The 17798-nt window shown below is 39.0% G+C and overlaps 1 protein-coding gene across 7 annotated transcripts in view; it reads right to left on the bottom strand.

Moving 5' to 3' along the window:
• Positions 1 to 17798, bottom strand: part of COL11A1 (collagen type XI alpha 1 chain) — a 164235-nt gene that overhangs the window by 41848 nt on the left and 104589 nt on the right. For all 7 annotated transcript variants that reach the window (XM_030033746.1, XM_030033747.2, XM_030033748.2 and 4 more), the window contains 6 exons: positions 11832 to 11885; positions 10803 to 10910; positions 9931 to 10020; positions 9589 to 9642; positions 1436 to 1543; positions 850 to 957 (listed from right to left, as the gene is read on the bottom strand). In XM_030033746.1, coding sequence (XP_029889606.1) covers positions 850 to 957; positions 1436 to 1543; positions 9589 to 9642; positions 9931 to 10020; positions 10803 to 10910; positions 11832 to 11885 — 522 coding nt within the window. The remainder of the gene's footprint in view (positions 1 to 849; positions 958 to 1435; positions 1544 to 9588; positions 9643 to 9930; positions 10021 to 10802; positions 10911 to 11831; positions 11886 to 17798) is intronic.

The raw sequence follows: 17798 nt of genomic DNA, 5'->3' as shown, positions 1-17798 counted from the left end.
TTGATTGCTATACTGCAAAGGGCAACAAGACCTGGCTTTGAAGTATAGTGCAACTGAGGTCTAAATAAAGGAAATTGTGTTCCTCATGTCATCTTCAGTATGAACTTATAATGAAAGCACCCTGATTTACAGACTCATCTAACTGTATGTGACCGAACTACTGCTTCTCACTGTATTGTACAATATTTCAAAACTTCAAAATTATTCAAATCACCAGGAAACCATGTCAGAAAAAAATGTTTTCTTTATACAATAAGAAAACACAATTAAATCACAGAAAATACTCTCTGTGGGATAAATAACACTCATGCATCGTAAAAATGAACCTCAAAGTTTTTACCTTTACCCTATGCTAACAGAACAGTGCTGGATCAAGCAAACATGCAAGATGATCCTGAAAGGTGTTGTGTCCTAAATTCTGCCAGAAGTCAGCAGAATACCTCTGCTGCTAACATATTGTTTTGACACTCTCAACATATCAACAGTGGTTCCAAATCACTATACCTTACTGAGAATATTTTCTCTTAGTCATTCAGCAAACCACATTTCTGAAATAGGCAAAAATCAATTTTTACATCATCTGCCTTGATTTATTTTGCCACACTTTCACCCTTGTTTCTTTGCCAGGATAAATGTTAGTCTACTAGTTCTTGAACACAAATCCCAATGTCCCATGGCATCAGATTATAGAAGGGTTCTTTAGGTTTTTTGCAGTGGACGGAGGCAGTTTGGTGGAGGCAGGGGTAAGAGTTACTTCGTCGCCGCATTTATTGCGAGGAAAGCTACAACCAGAGAACTGTACTGACAGATTTTCTCACAGATGCACTAATACCAATTATAATGACTCACCTTGTCACCATCTTCTCCGGGAGAACCACTAGGACCAGCAGGACCAGGAAGTCCTACAGGACCCTGTACTCCATCACGTCCAGCTGGACCTTGAGGACCTTTTTCACCCTGGTTTTGAAGAAAAGGAAGTGATCCACATTATCACAGGAGACTAATGAAGATTTTGGTACAGGGAGTCACATTACCAATACAAAATTAAAAAAAAAAAAAAAAACAACAGAAAGGAAACCATAAAGGGAAGAGAATGTATTGGGAAATTATACTAAGTAATAATGAAAGCCGATGACAAATACGCTTGTACTCTAATGCAGAGTGGCTGGGTACAAAGTTTTAATGAAAGACTGGTTTGACAAACTTTTTTATTATATTCACTCCCTGCTGTGATAATAATGGATTTAACCCTTCTTGGGTGTTAGAGGGTATGACAACAAATGTATTACTATTTACTTAATTGTAAATATAAAAGTATTAGGTCAGGTATTCTGAGGATATGTTTAACAGGCAAATACTAGAGTGGGAAAAAGTAACATTCTGGAATAAAAAAATCTGTGCTGTGATAATTTTATGTGACTCTCTGATTACTTACAGGAGCACCCTTCTCCCCTGCGGGGCCTGGAGGACCCTGAGGTCCAGGACGACCTGGTAGACCAATTGGGCCAGCAGTGCCTGCTGCTCCACGTTCCCCTGGTGAACCCTGGAAAGAAATAAAAAAGTATAAGAGAATTCTGATATAGCCCTGATAACTGTTGGTGGTTTTCATGACCCAGGTCAACAGAGAAGATACCTGCTATTCAGTGAGATTCCAGCTGGTAGAAAGGTATACATTCAGCATGTGTGCAAGTAAAGAAAAAGACTGAAAGAACTAACCTGAAGTTCATACTCAATAGTTCTTATTCAGTACTAATTTTATTTTTTTTTCCTAAATACCCCCTCCTGTATTTTTTCTTTATAATAGGAGTGTGCTTCAGCCTGTTTTCAAGAACTTTTTTCCCTGTGTTTCCAAAATACATTAACATACTACTTTGATGAAAGAATATTCACAATATTAAAATACAGAACTAACCCACACCACAACCCAAAGTTAATAATCTAATATTGCAAATTAAAGGGGAAAAAGACAGGTGCTGTATGTGGAAAACACACTGGAATTGTGTATTCTGGAATATATTTTTACAGACAATAATAGCAGAGAGGAATAATTTTTACTCTAATGTCAATAAGCCTCACTTTTAAATGAGTCATATCATTGTCATTACTGTATTCCTTTAATTGTCTAAATAAGTTTGGGGTTTTTTTTTCTATCTGAAACTACCAAAGCCTCCATAAGTGAAAATTTAGTTTCTACCTTCCCTGTCGGTTCTTTGTTTTGAAGCAGTGTAGGGCTTATGGCTGTTCCATAAAAAGCCAACCTTTCTTTTAAATACGTCAATCTGCCACAGAGCCAAGCTCCATAACCTTTCAATCTGCTGAATTGAGCTGACTAGACAAAATGGAGGGAATGACTAGGTATGTAAAAATCTGCAGTGCTCTAAAAACTAAGAGGCACCTAGGGTGGACTAACTTTTTCCTGTCTTATTTATTGCGCTTTCTAAGAATACAGATGGCATATACTTTTAAGTAGTGCTGAAGGGGAAAAAGGAAAGGAAACAAGGTGTTCTGGTACTAAAAAACCTTCCTAAAAGGATACAAGGGAATAGATAACAGCATAGATTAGAACTTCTGCTCAAATAAATGGAATTTCAGAATCAAAATGTTAAATTTTGGTCTATCCATATTTGTTCATCATTTAGTCAAAAGCCACAATGTGGAGTACTGATTTTAAATCCTTTCTGCAAGTTGGGTTGATTTCCAAACAGTGATCTATAACCAAAGTTCTCTGTAACTCATAAGCAAAGAAATGGACACCTGTTTGGAGGCACACCACAGCAAGAAATGACAGGGAGCAAAAGACATTTACACTCAAATTCCTAATATCTCCTTGATCACACAGACAGATTCTGACCAGGTATTCTTTCTGTATTTGTGAAATGGATTCATGATAGCACGGGGGAAAACTTCCTGGGTCTTGATACAGAGGTTAACTGCCATCTAAGCTGCTGCTTCCTCTCTCCACAAGAGCCAGCATGTGCAGGGAGACAGAAGCATATTGCTCTCCTGTGTGCAGGCAGTGTGGAGAATGGTAGAGCTTCTTTGTGCTTTTTTGTACCATCACTGGCTGAGAACTCTGACAGGAAATCCAGCTTTGCCAGTCCTGATACTTCCTGAGGATTCGAGATGCTGTACATCCTTCCTGTGGATAGGGCAGCATGGGAACAAAGACAATGGAGTATTCTGTTCCATTATATACTACGTATGAGCTAGTCTTGTGCTTACAAGTCTGATGGGAAGAACTATTTCACTAATAGCAACACAGTTAACCTTGACATTTGTGGACTCACTGGAAACTGAGAAGCAAAGCAAGCTGTCCTCTCCCTCTAAATTTCTATATTTTCGCACTTTTGCAGCATCTTTGTTTTCTGTCTTTTAAATAATTTACATTTTTTGTATCAATAGAGCACTGTTAAATGTTTGTTTGCTATACAGTAATATTCCCCCAGCTTTTCAGCTTAAATAGTTTGTAACACTTCAAATTTACTGATAATTTCACTTTTCCAACTGAAATACTGGAAGAGGGGTGATACATTATGGAATGGCTTGAATTAAGGAATGGAGTTGAGTATGGCTTGAAGGTTTGCTTGACATAACTAGGCCGCTCTTAGCATAAGTATGAGTTAGCAAATACTGTGAGTTCTTGGGGTTTTTTTTTAAGATGTTTTAACTTGGCTAACCATAAACAGTGGCCTACCCCTCTGCAGAGGTATGATATGCTGCCTTTAGGCACATATGCCTTGCTATCTAGGAAACCATAAAACTAGTTACAATAGACAAAATAGAGCACTAAAGTTTTGTAACCACAAACTGTTTGTTTATTGGGGGATTAACCACAAAATGTATGGAATGTTTGATAAAAATGCTATATAAGCTGACTGAAATTTTACCTCGGTGGAGGTGCATTTTGTAGGGTGCAGACCCTATGCTCTCCCTGTCGGTGAAAATAAAGGTGCTTTGGCCTACAGTTCGTCTGTGAGTCGATTCCTTTGAATCAGGCTAAGTAATGTGTTGTAGCCTGAGGTTCTGAATAGCCAGTTTTTTTCCATGTTTAAGCAAGATCAAATTTGCTGGCTCTTAGAACATTGGAATTTTAAGCTACTTTCACCCATGAGGGACCAATTTTTTGCTTTTATTCATGACATACTTTTCCTGGACTGACCTCATCAGCATAACTAGTACTAATTACATAATAAGGTGCTTTTCCCTCCAGATAACTGTGGCAAAAGAGAATGCTGAACGGTTGCTCCACATATTTTTGCAAATTATCTCAGTAAGACTTAATTTTGCATGAGTGTTCAAAAAAGATATTTGTGCAGGACTCATAGATGACTTTATCCTTCCAGATGTTGGTTGGTTTTTTTTAAGTCAGGGTAGATGCCTAAGTTTCAGTCTTATTTCTGTTATTTTAGTTTCTAAGACTCAGTGAATTCAACAAGAAAAATTCACTACCCTGCAGCCATACTACCATGGTCTCTGATCTTGTCAGCTCTCATAAGCTAAACAATTTTAGGTCATCTCATCAGTAGGATGCAAGAATAGAGAGGAAAAAATTCTAGATAACTCATAGATCTTTCCTACATCAGACAGCAGACACTAACAGTGGCCAGAATTTCTAGTAGTTCTTTTTACTCAGCCAACTTGTTAGGTTTATCTTTGTATCATTTTTATTTGTTATACTTAAATTTCACATGAGTTATGAACAGGAAGTACACCTTCTGATTTCAAGGATCCTCTCATTTCTCTGTGAGAATGGCCTCTGATCAAAGCAGAACACATTAAATTATAGTCACAACTCAGAAAAGCATTTTAGGCAGCTTCTTCAGTCTGTTCTCTCTTTCTATGTTCATTATCTTTCTTTGTCGCTCTGTCCCACTATGAAACAATCCCCTTATTTTACTAAACTCCTTGTTAACCTGTGGTCTTGCAGAGGTACTCACATCCTGGAATCTTTTTATTAATTTATGGGGGTTTCTAAGAACTTTTCTACAGAATGGAATTGTCATGCTTTGTCTTGTATTTCTCTTATACAGACTATAAACTCATTAGTAACCCATTTTTATCTCACTTTCTGCGGAGAGATATGTAATTACAGGTATCATATAGATCACATAGTAGTAGCAATACTTTTTACTGATGTTTAACAAAATGCTCAACAAGTGAAGATCCCCATGACTGAAAAATGTTATCAGATAGAGGAAGATAGTTCTAGATAGCTCAGTATTGATAATTGGGTAGCCTACAGCTGGCTTATTCTGAGTCCAATTTGGGCATCCTTTTCCCAAATAAGCTAATGAAAAATGACTGCTTGACATTCCAAAGAGCTTTCTTTCATCTGCATTCAGCATTCCACACAGTAGTATGAGAAGGGAAGAAAACAAACAGAAGATAAAGATAGCAGATAAAAGAGAACTGTTAAAGAAAAAAAAAAAAAAAAAAACAAACCACAAAAACCACAACAAAAAAACTTGCTCTGGAGTGCATTCATGCATCTCTTTCTTTTGTCCAAATCCCTCTAAGCACAGTAATTGGCATTCACAGTATTTGGAGCAGTCATTTGTTTGGTATGCACTAGCCAAATAAAGCTTATAATTGACTGTATATGCTAGTTAGAAGCAATTGGTATTGGCAGGGAATTGGAGGAAAATCATCCAGTGGCATGAATTCTCTTCCTATTATAAATGGCATATGAAGACTCCATTATAATTACACTTCTGTGTGTAGCCTCTGTTGTCTAAAAATAGATGGGAAAATATTTTAGGACTATTTGATGCTCATAGTCTGCTATGAGCTACTGTGAAAAAAAGCAAACTATTGTGGTTTAATTGTGGTCCTTGCAGATGCACAGAAACCCAGTATTAAGAGCACCTATGCATCTTTTTTCACTGAAAAACACTTTGAAGATAACAAGTTAGTAATTAAAGATGAAATAGAAAGAAAATCCCACTAAGAACTTCTGGAATGCTCTCGGGTCAGCTTGGTGCTGTTTGTGCCTTAAGTGGCCTTCTTGCACTACAGTGAACTCAAAGTATATTTAAAAAAAAAAAAGTTTACCCTTCAAACTCTCTTTCCTCTCTGCTCACAATTCCTGCTACACCTACATCTATTTCTCAAAGATCAGAAAAACAATATGCAAAAAATTCTGAGCTTCCTAAGTGATTCTTTCAATGACTATGTTTACCTTAGCAGGAAGTATAGCCACAACAGGAATGGATTTATAAAGTGAAGAAGCAGTTGGTAATGTGCTCCGGACACCCATACTCTGTATATTTCTGGACTATACTTCATGATAATTCTAGTCTGGCACTGAACTCCCATTAGCTGGTGGGTATTAGAAGTGCTCCTGGAATTTCTCTTCCAATTTAGTTTCACATGAAAGCAATACTGTTCATGAGCTCCAAGAGAGCTCCATGATTTGAAACAAAGGATGGTAAATGAGGATGATTGAGACATTAACCTCAAAAAGGTTCTGATGTTTTGAACTAAAACACTAACGTATACACAACCTATAAGAATTAGAAAAACATGGATCATCTGAATTTAAATTCAAACACATGTATTTCAGAATATGGACAACCATCACTAAACAAGATATACGCTTTTGCCTCACAACCTTACGTGGTGCATATTTATGAGAAACTATGATACTAGCAGCACAGCTACTGTGTGGGCATCCTGTCTGGGAAAGTGGGGTGTGTTAAATGTCAGGTATGCTTGTGCTGTCCAGTTTGTCCATGCTCAGAAGAGTTCTGGTTCATTGCACCTGAACTAATTATCTGCTTGAGAGGTTAGTGCAGCCTTAGGGCCTCCTTTAAAAAAAAAACCAAGATATGACCTTGAGATTGAAGAGACTATTCTGGTCTATGCTTTCTTGATTTTGATTCATCTTTTCTTCTAACAGTTCAGGTTCTTCAGATGGGGTGGGATGGTATCCCTTTTGACTCTCCCTACTAGCTTTCATTCCATTCCATTCCATTCCATTCCATTCCATTCCATTCCATTCCATTCCATTCCATTCCATTCCATTCCATTCCCAGCTACCTTGTTTTGGTGCCTTTTGGGAATGTATATGTACTGCATGGTGTAAAGAAGAACTGTAAATCACAAATGCAAGTTCTTGACTTAAAGAATAGACTCTTAAGGGCATTAAGAATTTGATAATTAATTTTAAGAATTCAAGTACCAAGTATTAAGAAATCAAGAAGTAAATCTGAAAAGTGTGCTATAGCAGATCTTTTCCAATAATGTAGAAATAATCCAAAAGCAAGAACCTTTATATTAAGGTTTTTTTCCCTCCTTGTTTAATGTATTCTAATCTTAATATGAATTGCAGCAACATAAGAGAGCTTTATTGTTGAAATACATAGAATTTCAGCTCCTCCATTACTTTTTTATGTAGCGGGAATAGCTGTGCTGATTTTTTTTTTTTTACTTCAGTTGCACTGAATGAAAGAAATAAGTTGACAAGATGACTGTCAAAATCTACACAATTCACATTTGGGAATAACTGTACCATGTTTTCAACACCAGTGCATCCTTGTAGAACTTCCTTGCATAAAAAATGACAACAGAGAATAAGTAAGTTTAAGCCTATCGTACTTCAAATAATACCTTTCAGTGGATAACTGCCAGAAACTGACGTGAAAGAAGCAGCAGAGGTATAAATAGTAGAAGTCCAAACATGAAACAAAATTCTAAATGTAAACAACTGTTGAGCACAGGACCATCCAGAAAAAGCCCAGTCACACTACTGAAGGGAGAATTATTTACTGGTTTTGAGGAATGAGTACGTATCACTGCTTTTCTCTCTATCATAATCATAAAGAAAAAAACAACTACAACGACACAAAAAGTTGGCAAAGAGATTTTTATGCCTATGTTGAGCTTAAAATATTGAGAAGGAATATTACTGCATGACATGATTTACATAGCTCTTATTAGCCAGGCAAACATAATTTGTAAGAGTTTCATTGATCATGCATGTATAGGCATGCTCCACACAAGAAGTACAGTAAAGATAAAGTCTTCAAAGTAATGGATGGTTTTAATCATCTTATCTTCTGAAATTCTTATGTAATTGTATAATGCATCATTTCTTTACATATTCATAAAATGGTGTTGTTAATAAGCCATTCTGATATTCTTGCATGATCTATTTTCCCTTGGATTTCAATGGGAGATTTCAAGTTGCATGTTACTATTTTCCAAAATAAGATTCTTTTTTACAATGATCATCATACTTTCTCAAAGTTCTTAATCTTGCTCTACAGTTTTTCCCTTTTCCTACAGAATCTAAACTAATTGAAAAATATTTTTTTCAATGTAGATACTGTGGCAAAAAAAAATATGTACAATGCCTGCTACTATATCATTCTCTGTTCCAATTTCAAAGCACTTCAAAACAGGATTAAGATGTGTTCTCTTCTTTAACTATGTTGACGTCTCCTAACTCTGAGTGAAAAATCTCAATAGAGTCTGAGGACTGTCTTCAAACTTTTTTTTTTTTTTTTAAGATGATAGCAAATAAATAAAAGATTGTAAAATAGTGGTGGAAAGAAATAGGCTTTGTGACATTTCCCAACTATACAGAAATTACTGAAGATGAGTAGAATATTTATCAGTTTCATTCTTTATGGATGAAACATTCTGCTACCCAATGTAAACAGAAAGAATCTGTTTCACAATGGGTTAAAATGAATCAAAACTTACACATAGGCCGGTATATGGTTCAAAATATTAGGTACAGTAATAAGGGCACAAAAGTAGTGATGCCACATATTTAAAAGCTAGCTTAGGCTATGCAGAACACCAGCAGTATTTTTAACATTATGTGGGTCAACTGTATGAGTGAACTGCTGTTGTACAAAGGGGACGCAGCTGTATTGGGTTTGTGTGGCAAGGTTTTGGTAGTGGGGGGTGCTGCAGAGTTGTCTTCTGTGAGAAGATGCCAGAAGCTTCCCCTATGTCCCACAGAGCCAATGCCAGCCGGCTCTAAGATGGACCTGCCACTGCCCAAGTCCAAGCCCATCAGCAACAGTGGTAGCGCCTCTGTGATAACAGATTTAGGAAGGGGAAAAAAAAGTTACTGTGGCACAGAAACTGCAGCTGGAGAGCGGAGTGAGAACATGTGAGAGAAACAGCCCTGCAGACCCCCAGGTCAGTGAAGAAGGAGGGGGAGGAGATGCTCCAGGCGCCGGAGCAGAGATTCCCCTGCAGCCCGTGGGGAAGACCATGGTGAGGCAGGCTGTCCCCCTGCAGTCCATGGAGGTCCACGGTGGAGCAGATATCCACCTGCAGCCCGTGGAGGACCCCACACCAGAGCAGGTAGATGTGCCTGAAAGAGGCCGTGAAGTCATGGAAAGCCCGCGCTGGAGCAGGCTCCTGGCAGGACCTGTGGACCGGTGGAAAGAGGAGCCCATGCTGGAGCAGGTTTTCTGGCAGGACTTGGGACCCCGCGGGGGATTCACACTGGAGCAGTGTGCTCCTGAAGGACTGCACACCGTGGAAAGGACCCATGCTGGAGCAGTTCATGAAGAACTGCAGCCCGTGTAATACTGTTTATATTTCCATAAAATTATTATGTTTACTTACAACTGGGCCAGGTGGGCCTTGTGGGCCTTCCCCTCCTTTCAGACCAGCTGGACCCTAAAAAATTAAAAAAAAAAAAGCTTATTTCTTACACTGGAAAGTTCCAGAGTTATTTTTACAACACATGTAATAGGAAGAATGTAAAAATCCAAAGACAAAAAACTGAAAAAAATTCCTTTTTGCTTATATTGCCAACGATATTCAACAATGTTGGATGCTTGATGTCTGTTCTCCTATTGCATTCATTTTTAAGCACAGTAGAAGGTTCCATGAAATAAAAGACTTAATCCATTGTTTCTTGCATTTAGAAACATCATGACAATTGTTCTAGTGCTTGTATCATACCTGAGCACCTGGAAGGCCTCTCTCTCCAGGGAAACCACGAAGACCTGCTGGTCCATCTTTCCCAGGAATGCCTTGAGGGCCTGGGTCACCCTTGGAAACATATTACATTTTGATTAAAAAAAAGATGTTTAAAATGCTTATGTTAGTTATTAAATAAGTGCCGAAAATGAAATACCAGATCCCAGTTATAGTAATGACAAAAAAGATTATGCCCCCACCTATTCAACCACTAATTCTTTTAATATTTTCAGTACAATAGTCTATCAATATGGTTAAATTTATAACAAGCTTTGACAAAATACAGTATTAGTTATAGAATATAAATAGTGAAAAACACAGCAAGCCATAAAAATATGTTTAAAGATACATTCATTAAAAATTTACAATGCCCATTTAAAATGGAAGGTTGAACAGAATTACATAGTAACTAGATAAGGAATATTTTTCTTGTCCCCCAATGGTGGCCAAAAAGTAAGCAAAGAGTTAAATGTGGTCAGTGAAATTCCGCCTTGTAGCCAGTACTACACATCCTACTGTAAATGCCAATGTACAATTTTCCACTTTGGTGTGAACATGTCATTACTATGTATTTCCATAGTGAATGTGTGGTATATGTAAACTGTTTTTTTTATTTTTTATTATAAAAAACTAATTATTGGCTCACGAGAATTCTCATTATTTCAATGGAAGCAGAACAGCTCTAAAATTGGAATATTTCAGTCTTCAAAATCCTTCTGGGTGAAATGTGCCAATTGTGATTTTACATTGTATGTTCTGATTTTATCCTGCATGTTCTGCCTGATGATTTGAAATGTGAGACTGTCAGCAATTTATCTGTCCCCTCCAATTTGTTCCCCAAAGCCACATCATACCTTAGCACCTTCTTTTCCTGCAGCACCTGGGAGGCCTTGTTCACCTGGTGGACCAGGAGGACCTGGATGACCTCTTTCACCAATTGGGCCTGTCTCACCAGTAGGACCCTGAGCACAAAAATAAAACTTCAGTCATCTCAAGGTATTTAATGTCTTGTGGCGGGGGGGGAGGAACAACAGATTCTTAATATTCAGCTGTTATGAATAGCTGTTACAAAACAATATTACCATGGGTTAGCATACATTCCTCACCTTCCCTCCAGGCAAAGCTGACTTACTTACAAAATATCTTTGTCCTATAAAATAAATCTTGCATTGCATTCTGCCTGCAGACATGTCTGTACAGCTTTCAAAGAGTGAAATCCTGACCTTGCTCCTTAAGCAATGAAACTTTAAAACACAGCGTGTATCCACGTATGGGAGGAGATTACGAAAAGGACGTGGGAGGGAAATCCATGTACTAAGCTTGTCTTGAAACACTGTCTGTACTGTTGTTTTTCTGAATAATATGAAGTGGAAGGTAGAAGAGTTGAAAGATATCTCTTCAGATTCATTAGCAGAGAATTTTCACTGAGGGAATTATCTAAAAAATGCTCATGCAATCCAAATGCTCTATTTTGTTGCAAATAAGTAAGATTAGATCAAATGAAATGTTGACAGTTAATCTCTTCATAATCTAAAAGTGACTGAAATTTGGCCTCTGACAAGAAAGTCACATGTTGTTCTTTCTAAACTATTTCATGGTAGAGAACTCTGCCGCCTTGACTTCTGTAAACCACCAACTTCATAATCACATGAGGAAAGCACACAAAAAAGGAAGTGGAAAGGTAACCCCAACATTTGCATATTTTGTGGAATCACTGATGAATACTAAGTACACGTTTCTAAAATTGTTATGCATAATTTGTTACAAAAGTTAATATAACTATCAGTATAGTCCTTTTAATACAACAAAAGCAACTGCCTCAGCCATAATGTGACCATTAAACATTGGTCTTATGAAGTTAAGCATGAAATTAAATGGTGTACCTGAGGGCCAACAACACCACCAGGACCAGGGGGACCAGTTTTTCCTTGAAAACCCTGTGAAATAATTATAGAATACTGCATTACCGAGGACAAGATATAGAAGAGCAAAATTAATATCTGTGTTGAAGAGGAGAAAAAGAAATTCCATGTCACACATTCCTTCTCTTCAGGAAATAAAAATGAGGAATTCTTTTTTCGTCTGTATACTTAGAAGTGAAATACTGATTAATCTTTCTTATCTCTATCAGTTCCAATCTCTCCGAGGTGGTACAGCAGTAAAAATTCCGGTAAATTTTACAGATTTCTCTAGGTGAACTTGATTAGGTGAGTCTGAATGTGTAAATGATGCAGCTAAAAGACAGCTGAAAATACATTTTTACATATATACATTATGAATCATAAAGCCAGACATACAAATGCTTTTTAAAGAAAGACACAGATGGTGGATTAAGTTGGAGGAGCATTAAAGATAAAGAGGAGGTTAGACAGAAAGAAAATGAAAAGAAAGAGAGATCCAGTGAAGATGAATTTTATCTAGAGACGGTAAAAAAGGCAGCATGAGTGCCACAAAAAGAATGAAGTTAATGAGAAATTGATATGATGACAAAAACTGGGAAGCAGAGAATAGAATGGAAATGGTTTGGGGACGGTTTTTCAGAACACTGGCAAATTTTACAGAATTTTCATTTTCTAATCAGTAGCCCCAGACTTCTGTCCAAAATTAGCCAATAAGCTGAATGAAAACCTCACTTAATAGTAGCACTGTTTAATGTATCTTTGAAATGTGCTAAATTGTTTCTTTCAAATATTGGAAGTGTGTTGCTGCATAAAGTTAGGAGAAGGCGTTCACTGCTGCATCACATGTAGGATTCCACATAGTATCCCCTGCCTAACAGCCTCTGTCTGCCTCCTACTCTGCTCACCTGTGTAACAACAAAGGTGTCATCTGGCCCATATTTCTTCCAAACATTAGGCCCCGCTCAGCATTCCTCTGGGCACAGTCTCATTGACAGTTGCCCCATTCCATCAGACACGGTTTCAGCTTTTTTTTACCTTCCTCAACCTGATTCTCTTCTTGCTGCCAGCCAGATGTTATCATGGTTCAGTTTGGCGCATAACTGTTTACGCACTCTCTCTCAGACCTCTGAAATGATCCACATTAAAAACAAATACAGAAGTACCCCTTTGCTCTAGTGACTGAAAATCAGAACTGCTACAGATGGAATCATTCATGGGCCCCTTCCTTTACACACTCAAAGCTTCTTCTGAAGCCTATTGTAAGGAAAGACAAAGGAATGTTGAGTATTACCCATTTACTGAAAGTACCTTGAGAAGACCTGCTATTCCCAGGTTTGCAGAATGCATTGATGCTTTGCAGTATATTCAATGATTCTTGATGCTAATGATGATTTTACTACTCTGCTTTCTCTCTTATGTCACCAGCTTAGCTATTCCTACAGATTCAGATTTGTAAAAGAAGCAATAAGCAAAGATTTCAGCAGCAAATACTCAAGATGACCTGAACATCCCATGGTTTCATCTACAATATTTAGTACTAAAAAATTTATGCTAATGTCTCATGCATGTGTTTTTAAGTGCCTAATTAGCCTCCATTTTTTTTTTGTTTTCTGTGAAAGACAATTTATTAAAACTGAGTTTACTGTAGTAAGAAGGTCCTTGATTAATTCTAATAGATGAAACAGCTAGTGTATTTCTATTTTATCCTTTCACAGGCATGAAACACCAAATTCTTGCATAACCAGACAATCTAACAATCTCTGCAGATAATGCCTCCTGCCAACCTGAGACTGATATCACTGAAATTGATAACCACTTCTAAAGAGGAACTAACTTAATACTGGTTTTCAGTACCTAGTTTATTCCTACATTTATATTCCAAATTATTTATCATGATATTACTGTTCCCATGTATAGAATTCCAGCAAACAATGGCAGTTCTTCAAAGTGCATATGGCTTAGTGGGCGAAAAAGCTGTAGCTTTTTCTCCACTAATACTTACCTCAGTTGCTGTCAACATATGCTTATTATTCCATAAGCAAGCTCCAGAGTGCAATCTGGGAATCTGGCTCTAATTTGTTAAGCTTGAGTATGTCTCTTAGCCTAATTCCCTAATTGCTGTAATGCCCACATGTGCAACTGAACTTTAATGAGATATATGCCTAAATAAAAAAGAATTCTTAAGACTCTGATTTACCAGTGAGCGCAATGAAAGTTTTCTGATTTATAAATTTTTAAAAAATCTGAAATGGAAATGTTCATCGGATAAAAAGTCAACAAGTCTACTTTTTGCTTTTAAAAAAATCTGTTTTTCTACAAAAACATATGCATGAGAACCCATGGGGGAAAAATATTTTTAAAATAGTTCTGGCCCAAGTATACATATACACAGGGCAGAAAACAATGCTAATGAAAAGCTGTATTTGCTCCTAAGTTACTCAAGTTTTATATCAGTCTAAACCTACTAAACCCAAAGGAGATACAAAATTAGAGAACCATAGTATTGATTGAACCCAGAGGGACCTGGTCCAAACATCACACAGTAGCAGTGTCCATAGTTTCATTGTATTTTGCATCTTTCATTTCTAGTCATGAGTGAAATCAAGCAATCATAGAATCATAGAATGGTTGAGGTTAGAAGGGGCCTCTGGAGGTTATTTGGTCCAACTGCCCTGCTCAAGCAGGGCCACTGAGACATGGCTGCCCAGGATTATGTCCAGCTGGCTTTTGAATATCTCCAAGGATGGAGGCTCTGCAACGTTTCTGGGTAATCTGTTCCAGTGCTCAGTCACCCTCACAGTGAAAAAGTGTTTCCTTGTATTGGGTTTGCGTGGCAAGGTTTTGGGGCGGGGGGGGGGGGGGGCAGTTACAGGGGTGGCTTCTGTGAGAAGCTGCTAGAAGCTTCCCCTATGTCCCACAGAGCCAATGCCAGCCGGCTCTAAGACGGACCCGCCACTGGCCAAGGCCGAGCCTATCAGCGATAGTGGTAGCGCCTCTGTGATAACTTATTTAAGAAGGAAAAAAAAGCTGCAGGGCACACAGAAACAGCAGCTGGAGAGCGGAGTGAGACCATGTAAGAGAAACAGCCCTGCAGACCCCAAGGTCAGTGAAGAAGGAGGGGGAGGAGATGCTCCAGGCGCCGGAGCAGAGATTCCCCTGCAGCCCGTGGGGAAGACCATGGTGAGGCAGGCTGTCCCCCTGCAGTCCATGGAGGTCCACGGTGGAGCAGATATCCACCTGCAGCCCGTGGAGGACCCCACACCGGAGCAGGTAGATGTGCCTGAAAGAGGCCGTGAAGTCATGGAAAGCCCGCGCTGGAGCAGGCTCCTGGCAGGACCTGTGGCCCCGTGGAGAGAGGAGCCCATGCTGGAGCAGGTTTTCTGGCAGGACTTGGGACCCTGTGGGGGACCCACGCTGGAGCAGTGTGCTCCTGAAGGACTGCATGCCATGGAAAGGACCCATGCTGGAGCAGTTCGTGAAGAACTGCAGCCCGTGGGAAGGACCCACATTGGAGAAGTTCGTGGAGGACTGTTTCCCCTGGGAGGGAAGCCACACTGGAGCAGGGGAAGAGTGGGATGAGTCCTGCCCCTGAGGAGGAAGGAGTGGCAGAGACAATGTGTGATGAACTGACCGTAAACCCCATTCCTCATCCCCCTGTGCCGCTGGGGGGGGGGGGTTAGGTAGAGAATCCGGGAGTGAAGCTGTGCCCGGGAAGAAGGGAGGGGTGGAAGGAAGGTGTTTTGAGATTTCATTTTATTTCTCATTACCCTGCTCTGGTTGATTGGCAATAAATTAAGTTAATTTTCCCCAAGTTGAGTCTGTTTTGCCTGTGACGGTAATTGGTTGAGTGATCTCTCCCTGTCCTTATCTCAACCCACAAGCCCTTTGTTATATTTTCTCTCCCCTGTCCAGTAGGGGGGCAGGGGCGGAGTGATAGAATCGCTTTGGTGGGCACCTGGCATCCAGCCAGGGTCAACCCACCACACTCATGTTCAGATGGAACCTCCTGTGTTTCAGTTCATGCCCACTGCCTCTTGTCCTGTCACTGGGCACCACTGAAAAGAGCCTGGCTCCATCTTCTTTACACCTTTCAGGTATTTATACACTTTGATAAGATTTGACCTAGGCCTTCTCTTCTCTAGGCTAAACAGTCCCAGCTTTATCAGTCTTTACTCATAGGAGAGATGCTCCAGTCCCTTTATCATCTTAGTGTCCCTTTGCTGGCCTCTCTCCAGTAGCTCTCTGTCTCTTGTACTGAGGAGCCCAGAACTGGACACAATACTCCTGGTGTCACCAGGGCTGAACAGAAGGGAAAGATCACCCTACTGCAGCCCAGGATACTATTAGCATTCTTCACCGTAATGGCACATTACTGGCTCATGTTCAAATAAATAAGAATAAAGGGAAAATAGTAACTGTGCTTTTTCTTATCAGACTAAAGAACAATTTTGAGCTTCCTGCATTTTAAACAATGATTCAAATTCATTCTTATGGTACACAAGACTAGTCTTTGCATCATCGCAAAGAAAAAGAACAAAGTAGTAGTCAATAATGTTTCTCTCACACACAAAAAAGCCACTACCATTGCAAAGAATTACAATGCTACAGTACTAGCAGAAGAAAATACAGTTTTTCAGAATGATGTGTTACTCCAAGCCTCTGTGCTACCCCTTCTAGTAGTAGAAGTGACTCAGCAGTCACTAACAGATTTCCAGTGAAGTTGGAGCCCAAAACACGTTCTACATACTGAGAAAATTTCTCTCTAAATTCATTTATGGATTTCTCTAGCTCTGAAAAATCTGAGTAAGAATTTTATTTTATTTCAGTGTGTCCTGGTTTCGGCTGGAATAGAGTTAATTTTCTTCCTAGGAGCTGCTACAGTGCTGTGTTTTGGATTTAGTATGAGAATAAGGTTGGTAGCACGCTGATGTTTTACTTGTTGTTAGGTAGTGCTTATCCTAAGTCAAGGACTTTTCAGTTTCCCATGCTCTACCAGTGAGGAGGTGCACAAAAAGCTGGGAGGGAGCACAGCCGGTACAGCTTACCTGAACTAGCTAAATGGATATTTCATAACATAGAACATCATGCTCAGCATACAAACTGGGGGAGTTGACTGGGGGGGGCGCACCGATCACTGCTCAGGGACTGGCTGGGCATCAGTCAGTGGGTGGTGAGCAATTGCATTGTGATCACTTGTCTTTCCTGGGTTTTCTTTCTTTCTTTTTTTGTTATCTTCCTTTTCATCATTATTATTATTGTTGTTGTTGTTGTTGTTATTTTGTTTCAATTATTAAACTGTTCTTATCTCAACCCACGGATTTTTTTTCCTGATTTCTCCTCCCCATTCCACCAGCACCGGGGAGGAGTGAGCGAGCGGCTGCAGGGTGCTTAGTCGCCAGCTGGGGTTGAACCACCATACAGTGGGATATGAGTAAGGTTTTGGCACTACAGAAGTAGAGAGGTTTTTTAAATAAGTCCATTAAAACTGTTACATGTTAATTTCTTCATTTTGCTGCCAGAATTAAGTCATTGTGATTCTTGGGAGGATTACATAGGATAAAGTTTCAAAATTTAAAGTTTTTTTCACAGGTTGAATCATTCCTGGTCCTACTTTCCAAAGGTGTTGGCTTTTGAGTTTCCTACCTGCTTACCATTAGTAAGACTTTTTATTGTTATCTATGTTACATGGCATTCAGTGAGAAAAGAACCATAGAGTAATTGTGTGACAAATCTTTATTAAAATTGAGATCTGAGTATTAATTTCTGTTACTTCTATTGACTATTTAAGCTCATTGTGATGTTACTAACCAGGCATAGCAAAGAATAACCTCACTCTTGTAGCATGGAAACAAAACAAAGCTTTCTCATGCCTACCCTACCAACCATAAGAAAACTACAGTTATATAACCTCTTCATCCCAGCCTCTTCCCCTTTTCTCTGTTGTCTCTA

This window comes from Aquila chrysaetos, chromosome 12 (assembly GCF_900496995.4).
Source record: "Aquila chrysaetos chrysaetos chromosome 12, bAquChr1.4, whole genome shotgun sequence".
Taxonomy (NCBI): domain Eukaryota; kingdom Metazoa; phylum Chordata; class Aves; order Accipitriformes; family Accipitridae; genus Aquila; species Aquila chrysaetos.
This window is presented reverse-complemented; position numbering and strand designations above follow the sequence as displayed.